Source organism: Hypanus sabinus, chromosome 6 (genome assembly GCF_030144855.1).
Source record: "Hypanus sabinus isolate sHypSab1 chromosome 6, sHypSab1.hap1, whole genome shotgun sequence".
NCBI lineage: Eukaryota > Metazoa > Chordata > Chondrichthyes > Myliobatiformes > Dasyatidae > Hypanus > Hypanus sabinus.
Window position 1 is genome coordinate 53,207,657 of NC_082711.1, and position 17,162 is coordinate 53,224,818.

Consider the following 17,162-nt stretch of genomic DNA (forward strand, 5'->3'; position numbering starts at 1 on the left):
CTAGAGTTAAAGAAGGTTGTTGAATACCAATCAATACAGCTGTGGGATGTTGCTTCAGGAGTCCCTTGGGACAGAGCATTCCAATTACAGAAAGAACAATAGCAACTTGCTAACCTTTTCACCAGCTCCTCTTAATCTGCAATCTCTACCTCACAGAACTAGAACAGCAATAAAAATAAAAATGTTGGAAACACTCAGCAGGTCAAGCAGAATCCAGGGAAAGAGAAACAGAGTTGATGTTTCAAGCCAAGAACCCCTCATCATTACAACGGTTATGCACATTCACTAAATAGTTAGATATTTACATTCTCTTTCTGCAGACCAAAGAATCATAATGTCTATAACTTAAACATTCATAAAGATGTGAGAAATTATAGTTTTGAAAGTATGTTAGGAAAATCCCCCTAGATATGGCAAGTTGAAAACTGTTGACTAGGAGCTGGAACACAGGCTTTGTAGCACTTATTGTCCACCCCTAATTTCCTTTGAGAAGGCATTGGTGAGGCCATTTTAACTAGTGTGTTCAGTATTTTGAAAGAGCTCCAACAAAAAGAGATATTTTCAGGATTTTAACACTGAAAATGTTTGAGTACAACTTTCTAATATGGGGTGGTGCTAGACTTGGTTAAGGGACTTAAATAGTGGAAATGAACCCAGTAGTTATTCAATTATAATAACATTTAGAAACACATTGCTTTAAAGGTAATACCTGGTGGCTTTTCACTTGGCTTAATATACTGAGGGTGTTCGAGTAAGCTGTACCAGATTTTTTTACCATAACTTTTGCAATCACAGATAACTAGGTAACATCCGATCCTCAGTGATAACTACTATCATTTTGAATGACCATATTCCCATTCTGGTTTTTATAAATACCTCAGAAATGGATCTCACGTTTCAAAATTCCTGGGTTATGAGAACGGATAATCACTGCACATTCAAAATGCATTTATATTAAATGTGTCATCTGCTGACTACAACACCAACTTTGAAGAATGAAGCTTAATATTGATAATACACATTGTACAGATAGTTTTTAACATTTGGAGAATAAATAAAATTAAGGAATTCTTATAATTATAGGTAGTCCCCAGGTTGTGCCATAGTTCTGTTCCTGAGAACAGTCTATAAGCCATTTTCTCTTATTATATTACTCTACATTTGCTGTAGTTTTTAAAATGTAATTTCATTTTATCCAATGTTCACTCTAACACTGTCCATTCCTCAATTGCTAACAGCTTTTGGACTGCTCTAATGGTGTTTAATATTGAGGTTTTCTGAAGTTTTACATAAATATTACTGTGTAGGCTGAATTGTTTAACTTGTAGTGACTTTGGGATGACACCTGTTGTAGATACAGTATTAATATTTGGACAATTTATACCCTTTTCATGTTCCATAGTCTTTAAATTTCCTTGTTTAATTCAGCATATTTCTGGTGTTTTCACTTACTGATTTCTGTATGTTCTATGTGTTTGGAATGGAGATATCAATTAAGTAAATTGTTCTTGCTTGTTTATCCTGTAATATTATATACAGTTATTATAGATTGTAATAATGTATCGGTTATGATATAATTTGTAGGACTGTGACTAAAACTAGATCAGGCTTGGATTTATAATAAGGTATAGTGTCTCTTATGAGTTTGCATTTTAAAACAAGATTTTGGTGAATGGTATTTGCTAATTGATTGAGACTGTGAAAGCAAACAGATTGAGTTAAACTGCTGCAGGATCCTGTAATGTGCTGGATTGCTTCTGGTTTCTCTTGGCATTTTCTACACTTATTGCCTTGAATTTGTTGATCCTTTATTATGTATTTTTGATCATTTTTGTGTTAACCACCTGATCTTGTATTGCAACAAGGAACCCCTCTGTTCCTGGGAAGAGACCTCCAACTCTGAGTCATTTGATCATTATGATGATGATTAATATTATCATCATGCTATATAATGCTTCAGAAATGTTTGGAAAAGTTTGTGTAAAGTCCTATTTCCCTACTCAGATCATTTGTAACCCAGAGAGACTCTGCATTTAAAAATAATTATGCTATGCACATTTCATCGACTTTTTCAGCAAACTATTTGAGAATGGACCTTTCACTTAATATATACAGAATGGAGATCCTCCACAAATTGTCCTCCCTGCACTGAACACGCTCCTATAATGAAGTTTCATAGCAAGTCCCTGAACATCATGATTGCTTCTTGCTTCTCAGGAGTCTCCTGTCATGCAGGCATTTAATCAATGGATAAAATTACAGTTGCTGTCAGTATGCCGGAGAAGACTTTGCCTTCTGAGGAGGGGAATGTGAAGTTCTCAAGACCTCAAATACAGCTCATCCCAACTCATACAGCACTGATCCCTGCCCCCCTATAGGACTTCATAACAGCAGAGATGTGACAAAAATGTCTCCTGGAAAATTCTCTAAACTGGACAAGTGCTGTAATGCCAGTGTTGTCCCTCAAATCACAATAGCCAATATTTGAACCCTCTTTACATGTAATGGCCCAGATCAGAATTCTGAAACAGACCCTCTATTTCAAGTACTGTCACAGGCAGGTTACAGGGTCAGCACAACATTGTGGGCTGAAGGCCCTGTAACATGCTGTAGATTTCCATGTTCTATGGAGATATACCAGGGGCACCTAGGAAAAGATTCAACAGTCTTCTAAGAGCCTTTTTGGAAAAAGTGAGGCATCCCAATCAACACATGGGAATCCCTCACTTACAGCAGCTCATTATGGAATATAGTGCTTTCAGGATGTCATCAAGAACCTCAAGTCCTTTCATCAGGAGGCACAGAAAACCCAGTGGAAAGTACAGAAGGAAGTCACCACTTTGCAACCCCCCCCCCACCCCCATACAAGCGTTTCAGTCTCCAAGTCTCACAGAACTGGAGTGGAAGCAAATCCTTCTTAGCCCCGAAAGACTCCCTAGAAGAGAGAGACCTTTGGTGCAATTTTCAATAGAATAATAATGTCAGAATGAAGAATGTATTTCTGTTGGTTATTGGAGATTATTAAAAGGAAACTGGCACTGACCTAAATTTTTGCAGTGGGGCAGTGGGGGAAATAAAATTACATCCCTTAAGTTTGCTTTTAGTTTGATTAATTTTATGATGTATTACACACCATAATACAGACCACACTTGACTTTGGGGGAAAAATGTTTAATGTAATACAACTAGAATGAAATTTTGAATTTCAAATAAGCAAAATGGTTCCACATCATTATCTCTTCTTCAAGATCATTATATTAAAATGGTTATTCAGAATTGATCTGACATTAATAAAATTATGTGAATAATCCATGAAACTGGTGGAAGTTACCATTTTAGTAGTAAGTTTCAAACCATGTTATGATAGTTCCTTCTGTGGAAGCTGATCACATATTCACTCTGGACTGGACAGGATTATTTTCTGTTTAAAGTACAATCACATTTACAGTCTTTTGGAAAGTGCAAATATTGAGAATGTAAAGGGATACAGACATTTAATAAACATTATGTCCAATTCCTTTGTTTTTCCTTTTAAATGCTTAGGAATTTATAACTGGAAATCTGTGCAAGATCCATAGATTAGTAACTAATTATTGAACAGACAATGTTAAAAATTCAGCTGACACAGAAGATCAAAATTATAAAAATGACAATTTATTGTAGAAAAGAATGTAAGCATGTAACCTTTGGGTTATATGGAAATGAAATAAAGCTTTTTCAACTCTTCCTTGGGTTGAACTACATCATTCGTTCAAATTAATATGTGGCACACTGGGGAGACTGTTGATTTCATTTCCACTCATGAGACCTTTAATATTCTTCATGTTAAACGTCACCGCTGAGAAAGACAGTAGGAGAAGGCAATTTTCCTGTTCTACTAAATACCATTTTCCCACTCAAAGCACTGATCCTGGTTCTACCCTTTCCCACACACTATGGGCAGTGAAATCCCAAAATATAATTCATGGAGATGAGCTTTTTATTCCCTTTCATTATGAAAAGTGCCTAATGAACAGAAATTAATTTTGTTGACCCATATAAGCTGATATGTTGCAAGTAACAATATCTCAACATCTATCATTTCTTCATCTTTATCATTACCTTCTTTAAAAGGTGCAACAGGTCTATGTATCTTTGTTCTAAAATAAAAAATAGATTAACTGAAAAATGTTCTGGACAGTTGGACCAAATGTGAATTACCGACATTATAAACCCTTTTAAGTAGGTTGTTGCACTTACAAGACAATCATGTATATTTAACATATAGGCCAGTATAAAATGTACTGTTCAACTTTTAGCTTCAGTAATCATATATAATGCATGGCACTATGCTATGTCATGTTGACCAGGCATATACAAAAATAATCTTTTAGAAAAAAATACGTAGTAAACTATCCAATATTGAAAGGCATCTATGTCAACCATTGGGGAAAAAAAAGTCATTGGGACATATGCTAATCTGGAGTGCTCAATAAATATCAAATAAGAATGAGAACCAGAATTCAATATAGTAAGAATTACAAGGCAAAAAGTTAAATAAGGAGTAATAAACCTGCTAGAAGAGAGTTTGGCCAAAGAAACATTGGGTCACACTGAAATCCATTCATTCTTGATTCTTCCATAATATGTCTATACATCTGTAGGATAAGCACTGAATGGTTCAATTGCAGTAATATTTTAAAGTTTAATTCAAATCTTAGGATAATGGTATTGACCATGTATGATGAATTGTGAGAATGACTTCACTTCAAACATTGTGAAGTTTACATATAATAAAATTACTACAAAGAAGCAATAAAACAGTATATGAATACTGTTTAGTCTAGTACATATGTCTGTATATGTTAACCACCTGGTCCTGTATTGCAATAAGGAACCCCTTTATTTCTGGGAAGAGGTCTCCAATTCTGAGCCAGGCATTTGATCATTATGATTTTTATTATTATTATTATTATTATTATTATTATTACCATCTTGCATAATACTTCAGAAATGTTTAGAAAAGTTAGTGTAAAGTCATTTTACTTTAGCTAATTTAAAATTGTTTAAAGAATAGTGCAGGGATTAATTTATCAAATATGCATTTCAATATATTTTTATGAAGCTTATTATTTCTTTTATTAGAACTTTATATTATTCATATTCATACAAACAATAGAACGGGTGAGAGAAGCAGTAAGTATTTGCTTTGCTAAATTTCTACCATAGATCAATGAAATTACTGGAATTTAGATAGGAAAATGACTTCCAAAATAACTTTCTTAAAAATAGTGATGAGATGATGAATATATGTCTATTTGTCAAAGCTGTCAACAAGAAGTACTGATAATTCTTGAAACTGAAATGCATTTACTTTAACGTATGTTTGTATGTGGGAGACAGTGAAACTACAGACAGATGCTGGGGATGCAGTCAATGCATGATGGCCTCAGGGAAAAAGATGTCAGAGCACAGTGAAATGCAGACAGACACCTGTGCAGAGGTGAACTAGAGATAGCAGCTGTCACATGGGGAGGATTGTCTGGGACATTGTGGTACAATTGGAAGCTTCAACACTCCAACATACTTTGACCATTTTTGCCCTATATGAAACAGCAGCATTTAGAAGCTGCTGAGAGATAATTTCTACCATTATTTGCCAGTTTTACTCGGTTTTCAATTTTTTTAAACTCTCGGAAGTGTAAACACCAATTGTCTAACTGATGTATGATGAATGAATCCATTTTAAGACTGATTTGAAGACCTTTAAGTACTCACACTCTCATCTAACTGGTCAATGAATAATGATTAAATGGTTAATCTGCCCACTGTCATGATTTTTTCAATCAGCCCTTGATGTCGGCAACTTTTTCTTGAACGTGCTTGATTCATAGATATCCAGTCAGGAATTCTAATAACATTTTATGAGGTGGAAAGAATAAAGGCAGATTTTTACAATTTGGCCAACTTTGAAGACGAAATGTAGGCCATCCAATTTATTGGGCATCCTGAAATCTTTAATATAGAGTGAAGTAATCTGATAATATTTGAGCGCTAAGATTTGCCTGCATGGATCATACTGCCAACTGCAGGGTAACCAATATCACCACTGGTTGCTTCACTCATAATTGTCTTTCACCTTCTCCATTACTATCATTCTGGGACCTTCCAGGAGTAACAGAGGACAACTTTACCTTTTCCAACCTGTGTTTCTCCTGCATTTGGTATTTGTGATTTGGCCTCCTGAACATTGGTTAGACTAAATGTAGACTTGGCAACCATTTTGCAGAACACATTGCAGTCTGCCTGCAGTGACCACTGGAGATTTTGAGTGCATATCATTTTATCTCTCCTTCCCATTCCCACACCGAACGGTGTGTCCTCAGACTTCTATGTTCTATTCTTTTAGATAGGTACATGGAACTTAGAAAAATAGAGGGCTATGTGGCTGGGAAATTCTAGGCAGTTTCCAGAGCAGGTTACATGGTCGGCATAACATTATGGGCTGAAGGGCCTGTAATGTGCTGTAGATTTCTATGTTCTATGTTTTCCATCGCAACAGGGAGGAAAAATGTAAGTTAGAAGAAAAACAATGGCATTAATACTGTATTTCTTTTTTCAGGTAACCCACACTGCCAGTGTTCCACTCCCATATACACTCACCAGGCCATATAGTTTTCTTCCCTCTTTGTTCACTCAATCCCCTCCATTCCAACCAGTGGTTCAATCAGCATATTATTGCCTTTCCATTTATTTGCACTTATCTACCACTCTCTATCGCACCTTTCTGCTTCACCCATCTTGTACTGCCATGTTCTGGCAATCCTTCCTCTTTCCTCTTAGCCCTGATTGCCGGGTCTCAACCGAAATATTGACTTGCACCTTTTGCCTCCACAGATGCTGCTTGACCCACTGAGTTCTTCCAGCATTCTGCGTTTTTGTTCACTGTAGTGAATGCAGAGATATGGATCACATGCAGTCATATTGGTTTTGTTTAACTTAGCATCACAGTCTGCTCAGAAATTATAGGGTAACGAGTCTGCTCCTCCTGTGCCGCACTGTTTGAAATTCTATTGTTCACTGCTGAAATGAGACTCTACCATGCTTAGTAACCCTTGCTTAGCTCCTGGTCAAATGTTTCAAGTTTAATGTTCTCATCCTTTACTTTGAAGTCCTTTGTGCTGACACTTTCCCTTAATAGATCCTTCACTGATGTCTGTACTTCATTTGTCTAGCTGCCTAAACTGGAATTTCTTCCCCAAGGCTTTCTACATTAGTTTGCCCCTCCCCGAATTAAGATGTTAGAAGTTTTTAAAACCTGCCTTTTCAATCAAATTTTATTGTATTCACTCTCTCATGTTGGTGTCACATTTTTCTTGATAACACACTTACAAAACATTCAGAGTTGTTTTACTATATTAAAGGTGTTTTGTAAATGTAAATTGTTATTCATGTTGAATACAGGGTTTGGTTATTTCAAAATATAGAGGAGGAGTGAGAATCTATGTAACTTCAAATTTGCAAGTCAAACATTATCAATGGAAGATTCTGAATCAATTATCAAACACGCACTAATAAGTACCAACTAACTTGTAAAAGCTAGCATGGATTTTGTGAATTGTAACATTGTGTGATACCTGCTTTCTTTTTTTAGTACTGTGGATACGTGTCAACAATTGATGTTTTCTTTATTGATTGCTGGAGAATACTTGATAGACTCCTGTTCAAGAGTTTAAAGAGATTAGCCAAGATTATGTATGGTTTCAGAATGGAGGGAATAAAAAGTGTTGACAAAAGGGAATCGTTCAAGCAGCCAGAGAAACCATAAAGAGAGAAAGGGTTCTACCTTCTTCTAATGCTGTACTCTTGTCACGTGGTCAAAAGGGCAGATCATTCTACCTTCTTCCAATGCTGTACTCTTGTCACAAGATGATAAGGGCAGATTGTTCTTTAGGTAGTCACTTTGGGAGAATTAGGACTTGCATCCTAGAACCAAGCTCTGAGGACCTGGTTGTAGTGGTGCATATCAGTCAATGACCCCACATGCCCCTTCAAATGCTACAACCCACCAACTGCATGAAACTCACACCTACTGCCGAATGCACTGATCCTCATCACCCATCTCTATCAACATCAGTCAATATGTCTCATGTCTCCAACATCCATGTTCCGCTTTGCACCCTTCCATACTTCTCCTACTGTTCCCATGTTTCATTGCCGGTCATTCCCTCAATCATGACAGATTGTGTGGTATTGTCACACTTCCTGCTATCACAGGACAATGATTTCCTGCCGTATCAGTGAACCAGGGGATAGACGATCTGCCACTATCTTACTCCTATGGAATGCACAGCACTGTGTTATAACTTGAGGAGTCATAACTGAGTCTTTGGGTGGGGCAGAGGGAGGTGATGTAGGGTGTTAAGGAGTGACTGAAAGATACTGGCATCCTCATTCTCATCCTTTATCTCATGTCCTCCTTGTCCCTTATCTTATAATCTCCTCAAATCCACAATCATCTTGCATGTAGCCTTAACTTGAATTTCCCTTCTTTCAGGCAGCTGAGAAATGCAAGCTGGCCTGAAGGGATAGAAATCTATTACTCAGGTTAACCAGTCCAGCCACTTATTCAGGTACCGACAACACAGATAAGCAGATCAAAATTGTATATGTACATTACTCAAGACATGGTGTCACCAGCATCCTACATAACTGGAATGAGAACCTCAAGTAATGATGCTTAGTTTACCCTTTACATTCCTAAATAGACGCTGCACTGGAAAGTTAGATTTCACTGACTAATCTTTGAGGACACCCTTTCAACACTGATGTTTCTCAATCTCTCAGCATTTTAAAAAAAACCACATTGCTTCTGTCTATTCTACCGATGATCTTCCTTCTAGCAAAACATTGGAAACTGGGAAGGTTGCTGATGAACGTGAAATGCCTACATGCTACATTGAAATGCCATTTGCGCCTTGACAAGCCTACTTGCAGCAAGACCAAGTTCCCCTGGGCATGGTTTGATAAGTGGCAGGTCACATCTGTGCCACAAACATAACCAATTCCAGTGAGTGTGAACCTGAGTAATACTGAATTCAACAGCTTTAGGTATCCCACTTGTTTTGTTGTATCAAAATCAGTTATCCATCAGTAAAACTGGCTCAGCTTTTCCCCACCAGTACGGGCGGATCTGATTAACAATTCCTATATTTTGTAGCTCTTTTGTTCCTTTGCTTATATTTGTTCTAATTAATGATTGACCTGATTACTTCATCAACAGCTTATTCCTAATGTAGTACTAGTGTTCTGATTTAAGAAAATTGGGTCCCAAACCAACGCAAATGATGGAAAATATTAAAACCTTATGATTCCAAGATTTTATTAATGATTAATTTCAGTTAGAGCCCATGAATTATTTTTATCAATTTATATTGATTCATCAAGAAAAGGATCAGAAATGTTGCACTTACTAGATAAGATTGCTGATATATTACTAGAATTAAATGCTAGGGATAAAGGCCTTTGTATCCCCAAGCTAGAAATTCAGATATCAGTGGAATTGATGTCAAAGTTTGCCAAATCTTAAAATGCCATCATTAGAATATCTATAAATGAAAAATGGAATTCTATGATGCTAGTAATAAAAATCTGGAAAGATCAGAATAATATAAATGAAAAAAAAACAAGACATGGACCTAAGAATTCCCCGAGAATCAAAAATATAATTAAAAAGTATGAGGGATCAAGGCATTTGGAATTCCACAAATGGATGCATAGGAAGCATGAAGGTATTAATTTAATTTGCTTTCAGAATGACAATATTTGAAATTAATTTGACTGGCAGTATGTGCATATTGGAGTTTATAATGCTCTTTTCCTGAAATCTAATCTATATGTACACTCAGTGGCCACTTTGTGAGGTGTCCACCTGTACATCTGCTCGTTTCTGCAAATATCTGATCAGCCAATCATGTGAGAGCAACTCACTGCATTAAAGCATGGTCAAGAGGTTGAGTTGTTGTTCAGACTAAACATCAGAATGGGGAAGAAATGTGATCTAAGTGACTTTGACTGTGGAATGACTGTTGGTGTCATATTGACTGGTTTGAGTATCCCAGAAAGTGCTGATCCCCTGGAATTTTCACACAAAACAATCTTTTAAGAGTTTACAGAGAATGGTATGAGAAACGGAAAACCCAGTTTCATGGGTGAAAATGCCTTGTTAATGTGAGAGGTCAGAGGGGCACCTCTGAATGCACAGCATGTCAAACCTTGAAGTAGAAGGGATACAGCAGTAGAAGACCATGAACATATACTCCGTGGCCACTTTAGTAGGTAGTGGAAGTACCTAATATAATGACAACTGAGTATAGGTGCATTCCTTGGGTGAATTGAACATGAATAAACAATGCTGAGGATATAGTCTTGTACATGAAACACTGATGCATATTTCAGGAAGTTTCTTTACATTCTGGCATAAGCATGCACATAATGGTGGAGGAACTTAGCAAATCAGGCAGCATCTACGGAGAGGAATAAACAGTCGATGTTTCAGGCAGAAATCTTTCATCAGTACTGTAAAGGAAGGGGGAATAAGAGAATAAGGAAGTCGGGGGAGAGGAGAGTACAAGCTGGAAGGTGATTGGTCAAGCCAGGTGATGGGGAAAGTAGATGGGTGGGGAAGGGGTTTAATAAGGTAAGAACCTGGATGGTGATAGGTGAAAAAGTAAAAGGGCTGAAGAAGGAATCTGATAGGAGGAACTTGGACCTTAGGAGAAAGGGAAGGAAGAGGGCCACCAGAAGGAGATGATAGGCAGGTGAGGAGAAGAAAAAAGGTAAGAGGGGAACCAGAAGAGGAAATGAAAAAGGAGAGAAGGTGGAGGATGCAGAAATTATAGAGGTTGGAGAAATCAACGGCCATGCCATCATATTGGACACTATCCAGGCAAAACATGATCGTCCAGCTCAAGAGCAGCCTCATTTTATCAGGAGAGAAGGTTATGGACCAATACGTTAGGACAGGGATTAAAATGGTTGGCCACTGGGAAATCATCCCTGTTGGGGACGGAGCGCCTCGCCTGGCTTCACTCATCACTTTCCAGCTTGTACTGCTTCCCTTCCTCTCACCTTTTCATTCTGGCTTCTTCCCCTTCCTTTCAAGTCCTGATGAAAGGTCTTGTCCCAAAATGTCAACCGTTTATTTCTCTGCATGGATGCTGCCTGACCTGCTGAGTTCCTCCAGCACTTGGTGTGTGTTACTCTGGATTAATCTGCAAAATCCCTTGTGTTTATGATACTGATGTAATGAGGCTCATATGACTAGAACTAATTTAGACAGATGCAAATCTTTCTTTGCTGGAATCTTAACTTATCTCTTTAATTGTTTAACAGTTTTAAGTCCTTTATGGCTTCATTCTTTAATCTTGTTTATAAAGCTTGCATATTACAGTAAAATATATTTCTTCTGTATTGATTACCTTATCTTATTACTTCATAATATCTCAGATGATGCTCCAGCAGCTATTATGACTAATATCCAAATGGACTTGTACTCAGTGACACAAAAATTTTGGTATAATTTGTGCCTGGTGTAATTCTTTGTTCTCAATAAAAAAAAAACCCTGCCTTTGAGTTTTGTTCTTCCCAATGGAAACCTCAGACATTGAGATGTTGCCAGAACTTCTCCCATGATTGTGTATATCTTTAGCTGTGCAAAGTCATACACTTTCTGCATTGTTGATGTCTAATTTAGCAGCAGTGGTAGCAAATAATTCTTGTTTAAAAACGGACCATCAATCTGTCACCCAGTGCGCGTGTTAAAGCCAAAGCCTTTCCTCATGAGGCAAGTACATAACCCATTAAAATGTTCATTCAGTTATTTGTTGTCATATTAGATACAAACCTGTACTAGCTGTACTCAGAAAGCGTCCTGCACAACAGAACTTTGCAACTACTGAATATTGAATCAAAATTATGAATGCCACAACAAAATAAATCAGTGTTGTATATGTAACATATATGTACTTCGATAATAAATTTACTTTGAACTTTGAAAATTAATCGCTTGTGATAATCTGCTTCCTTTATTAAGTATGTAACTACAAATATTTCCATTCCAGGAGCTCTTCTCATTAGAAAATGATTAAAATAAAACCACCACCCTCTTTATTGGTGTGAATATGATAATGAGCCACACACAGAATGCTGGAGATACTTAGAAGGTCAGGCAACATCTATGGAAGGGAATACATAGTTGACATTTCAGGCCAAGACCCTTCATTGGGACTGGGAAGGACTTCACCCAGCATTTTGTGTGTTGTTCTGGATTTCCAGCATCTGCAGAATCTTTTCTGTTTATCAATGTTATAAACCTCAGAAGCATATTTTGGAGTAGTTTTCCATGACAGTACTAAACTAAATCCAACTGAACTAGGGTTCCCCTACTTTATGCTTTTACATAAAATGTTTATTGAAAAATAAATCCATTTTGGTTCACTAACAACACTTATTAATTGAAGTGAAATGTTTATTGTTTATTCATTAGGGTATTGGCAAGCTGAACGTAATCAATTATCCATAATTAGATCTGAATCTGCTGGTTTCAATACATTAATAACTGCAGGTGCCTTTACTTGGAAGAATGAAAAATTTATTAATAAAGATTTTATTTAGGAATACTTACCTGGAGATATTCATGACAGCCTACTCTTACAGCACAAAAAAAATCCCCAAAATAAGCAGACAGTCCTTTTCAGTAAAGCCAGTTAAAAGTGATTTTTCTTTGTTGTCAATGAAACAGCTCTCTAATCTCAAACTTCACTTTTAACTCCATTTTAAGTAGAGGGTAGCTCATGTTACACTCTTCTTCAGGATGGAAAACAAAATACACTATAATATTTTTTTCACAATCTGGAGCACAAGAACCTGTCTTGTGTAAACTATCAAGAAACAAAATATATTCATCTATTTAACTAATGCATACACTACACAACAGAACCAGTTGGATGTGCAAAATTACCCAGAATTTGGTTTCCTGTAGGCTGCTTAAATCTCATCAGTTTCACTACCATTTCAGCCAAAAGTTGACACATTGCACATTTGGAGCAAAGTAAGCAACACAAATCTTACAAATTGCTTAGAAATCTGAAACCAGTGTTAACTTGTTGTGTATAATACTTTGGAGATACTGTTGATATTGTTGATAACTTAAGTGTACATTAGAAATGTATAAAGTTACTAAGGAAAACAAACTAAATTCAAGAAAAAAATGTTAGATTTACATTTTGCAAAATGTTAAATGCATCATTCTGTCTAAATTATCTCCTAACCCTTTTCCAGCTGAACTTTGTGAATGGGACACGACATTCCACACATTGTACATTATTTCATCTACAGGAAAAGAAATCCCACAATAGCGATTGATACTGAAACCAAATAATCCATTAGAAAATATCATGAAGAAAATGCACACATTAACCACATTGCCACCACCTGATGTCAGTCCATTCTTAATGTACATACATTTTACGAATCACAATAAATGCTGAAGTCAGTGACTCTATTCATGACTTTTTCTGATTGATGATTGGTTAAACACATGCTTGTAGCTAAATTTGCAACATGGATAAGTGAAATTGTTTTCCTTTCCCATGGAAGTAATTTATTGGGGTTTACTTGAACAAGTAAAGATGGAGTGAATTTCGTTCTTCACGTTTGCAGTTTGTTTGTGTCACTAATGCTCATCCAATTCCACAATTGCCAAATAGGAATGCTATGTCATTCTTTTGAAACTCTGGTGAAGTCTGCAGGGCTACTAAGGAAGACTATGGTGATGATTTTGTAGATGAAAATGTTTGTCTTTCTTACTTTGAACTGATCTTTAAGTAGTTATTTTTGTGGATAGTGGGCTTCAGCTCATTTCTTTATCCACCTCAAAGCATAACCCCACATCCATAGGCCAGCACTGGTGCACTGTTTGTTTCTCAGTTTCAGCACTGTTCAGATACAATAAAACCTTCTTTTTCCTGCCCAATTGGTTCCACTTCAGCATAAGCTGGATGTCCAGAGCCACGTCTGAACTTCATTGCAGGCCATCTACTGGGGCGACGCTAAAAGAAAACAGAAATGAATTAGCACAGACATTGTGACAAAATGCATATAACTGCATATAGAAATTCATAGAAATCCAGGTGTACAGCAGAAAGTGAGCTGAATAGTCTATGTTTAAAATAAAGTTAACGAATATAGATAAGTATCTTATTACTTCAGCAATAGAAGATTAATAATTATTTATTTTTTCATGTTTCCATGGAAACCTTGTATTTTATGCCTAGTCCCAGGGGATACTTCTGAATGAACTTGTATGACTACCTTTTTAACCAGCTTTCTCCTGTACTGACAAACAGAATAGCAACAGATGAAGGATCTTAACCAGAAATATTGACAGTCCATAGATGCTGCCTAACCTGCTGAGTTCTGTCCATCTCTGTGTGCTGCTCAGAACAGGTTACTTCAATGTGATGTGATGGGAAGAAGAGACTTTATGATGCTGAACTGTTGTGGATGGCATCCTAGTCACAAAGCAATTCATTTTGTATTCATTTAACCTTTAATTACAACTTGGTTCTTTCGCCTAAGTCAGCATTACAGGTTGTAAATAGCAATGATTACTGAGGAACCTCATAAGTTACAGTTTCTTAACTGTAATATAATACTTTGCCTTTTGTCAGGAAGCCAAGCCTTAATTATAGTAATTCAGTACACATAATTCCGTGAGCCTTTTACTTTTATAGTAACCTTCTGTGAGGCAGCTTAATAAATGACCTATGTAAATCTAAATATATTACATTCACGGGCTCCACTCTATGCCAACATTTGCCCCCTCAAAGAATTCAAAATAAAAACTTAAAAACAAGAGACGCAAAGATTCACCATCCTCTGTGAGAAATTCCTAATGCACCTCAGTTTTAAATGACAGTCCCCATCTTGAAATTGTGACTTTGTGTTTGAGATTCCCCGAGAGATAACATCTTGACATCTTTCCTATTATGCTCATTCAGGATCTTGTCTGTTTTATTAATATTACTCCTCATTTTCTGAAACTCCAAATAATATCAATTCAGTTGTGTTAGCCATAGGTAATAGTACAATCCCTTCATCCCAAGAATCAGCTGATTGAATGAAAGTCAAACACCATGGTAAAGCCCATGTAGATAATGTCTAACACTGTACCCTCTTTAGTCTTTTTGTTCACCTCTACAACAAACTCAAATTCATGATCTTCCACACTGAAAATCATGCTATCCCACACTGAAAATCATGCTATCCCTGATTAATCCTTGGCTTTCCAAATGAACCTAAATCCTATTCGCAGAATTGCTGCCAAGAACTTTCCCCTACTGGTTTTAGGCTCAGTGGCCTATATTTCACTACTTTATCTCTGTTGCTCTTTTTAAATAAAAGCACAATATTAACTGTCATCCAGACTTACGCTGCCTAACCCCTAACTAATGAGAATACAAACATCTCTGCCAAAGCCTAAGCATTCTCCTCTCTTGCATCCCATAGCATCTTGGTCAGATGTTCAAGATTTATCAAAACCTTCAGTATCTATTTTGTAAAATTGATATGCTCCAGGATATCATTGGTTTCTTCTTTCACTAACTTCCATGTTCTACTCCACAATAAATATAAACAGGAGTATTCATTGAGGATATTTCCTAATTCCTGTGGTAAAGTATCTAGAACACTACCCTGATTCTTAATGAGGCTTACTCTCGAGCTAGCTTTTGCTCTCAGAACACTTACAGAACCTTACAGGATTCCCCTTTAACTTGTCTGCCAAAGGTATCTGATTGGACATTTTCACCCTTCTAATTTCCTTCTTAAGTATATGCCTACATCATTTATACTTCACAAATGACTTGCTTGGTTGAAATAGGCCACCAGGTTGAGTGGGGTAGCAATAACATCCTCTCGCTCAATGTCAACAAAGTTAAAAAGCAGCTGTTGATCTCAGAGAAGGGAAGGTGGGTGAACAGGCACCAATCTATATAGTGGGATCACTCAGGGTCAGCAGCTTTAGATTCCGGTGTGTTAACATATTGGATGACCTGTCCTGCGCCCAGCACATAGGAGCAATCAAAAGGAAAGTGTGCCAATGTTTTTCCATTTTTTAGGAGGATCAGGAGGTTTATACAGAAAACTCAGGTAAACTAGTCTGGTATGGCAATTGCATGTGTCATGAAGTTAAAAAGACAATAAGATATAGGAGCAGAAGTAGGTCATTTCACCCATCGAGTCTGCTCTGTCATTTCATCATGGCTGATCCAATTTTCCTCTCAGCCCCAATCTCCTGCCTTCTTCCATCTCCCTTCATGCCCTGTCCAGTCAACAATCTATCAACCTCTGCCTTAGATATACATAGAAACGTGGCTTCCACATCTGCCTGTGGCAAAGAATTCCACAGATTCACCACTCCCAGCTTCAGCACATCCTTTCTAAGATAAGGGGCACAAAACTCTTCACAATACTCCAAACAAGGCCTCAACAGTGTTTTACAAAGTCTCAATATTACATCCTTGCTTTTACATTGCAGTCCTCTTGAAATGAATGCTAACATTGCATTTGCCTTCCTCACTACAGACTCAACCTGCAAATTGACCTTTGAGGAATCCTGCACAATGACTCCCAAGTCACTTTGCACTTCAGCCTTTTATATTTTCCCTCCATTTAGAAAATAGTCAACCCTTTCATTTCTTCTACCAAAGTGCATGACCATACACTCACTGACACTGTATTCCACCTGCCACTTCTTTGCTTATTCTCCTAATCTGTCTATGTCCTTCTGTAGACTCTCTACTTCCTCAAAACAACCTGCCCCACCATCTATCTTCATATCATCTGAAAATTTTGCAACAAAATTGCCAATTCCATCATCCAAATCATTGACATAAAATGTAAAAAGAACTGGCCCCAACACAGACCCCTGTGGAGCACCACTAGTCACCGGCAGCCAACCAGAAAGGGCTCCTTTTTATTCTTACTCTTTGCTTCCTGCCAATCAGCTACTGCTTTATCCATGCTAAAATCTTTCCTGTAATACCATGGGCTCATAGCTTGTTAAGCAGCCTCATGTGTGGCACCTTATCAAAGGCCATCTGGAAATCCAAGTAGACAAC

At 37.1% G+C, this 17,162-nt stretch overlaps 1 protein-coding gene across 3 annotated transcripts in view; it reads right to left on the reverse strand.

The window, feature by feature from the left end:
- Positions 1-12,042: 12,042 nt before the first annotated feature.
- Positions 12,043-17,162, reverse strand: part of plxdc2b (plexin domain containing 2b) — a 435,240-nt gene continuing 430,120 nt past the window's right edge. For all 3 annotated transcript variants that reach the window (XM_059972140.1, XM_059972142.1, XM_059972141.1), the window contains exon 14: positions 12,043-14,090. In XM_059972140.1, coding sequence (XP_059828123.1) covers positions 13,971-14,090 — 120 coding nt within the window. In that variant the 3' untranslated portion in view covers positions 12,043-13,970. The remainder of the gene's footprint in view (positions 14,091-17,162) is intronic.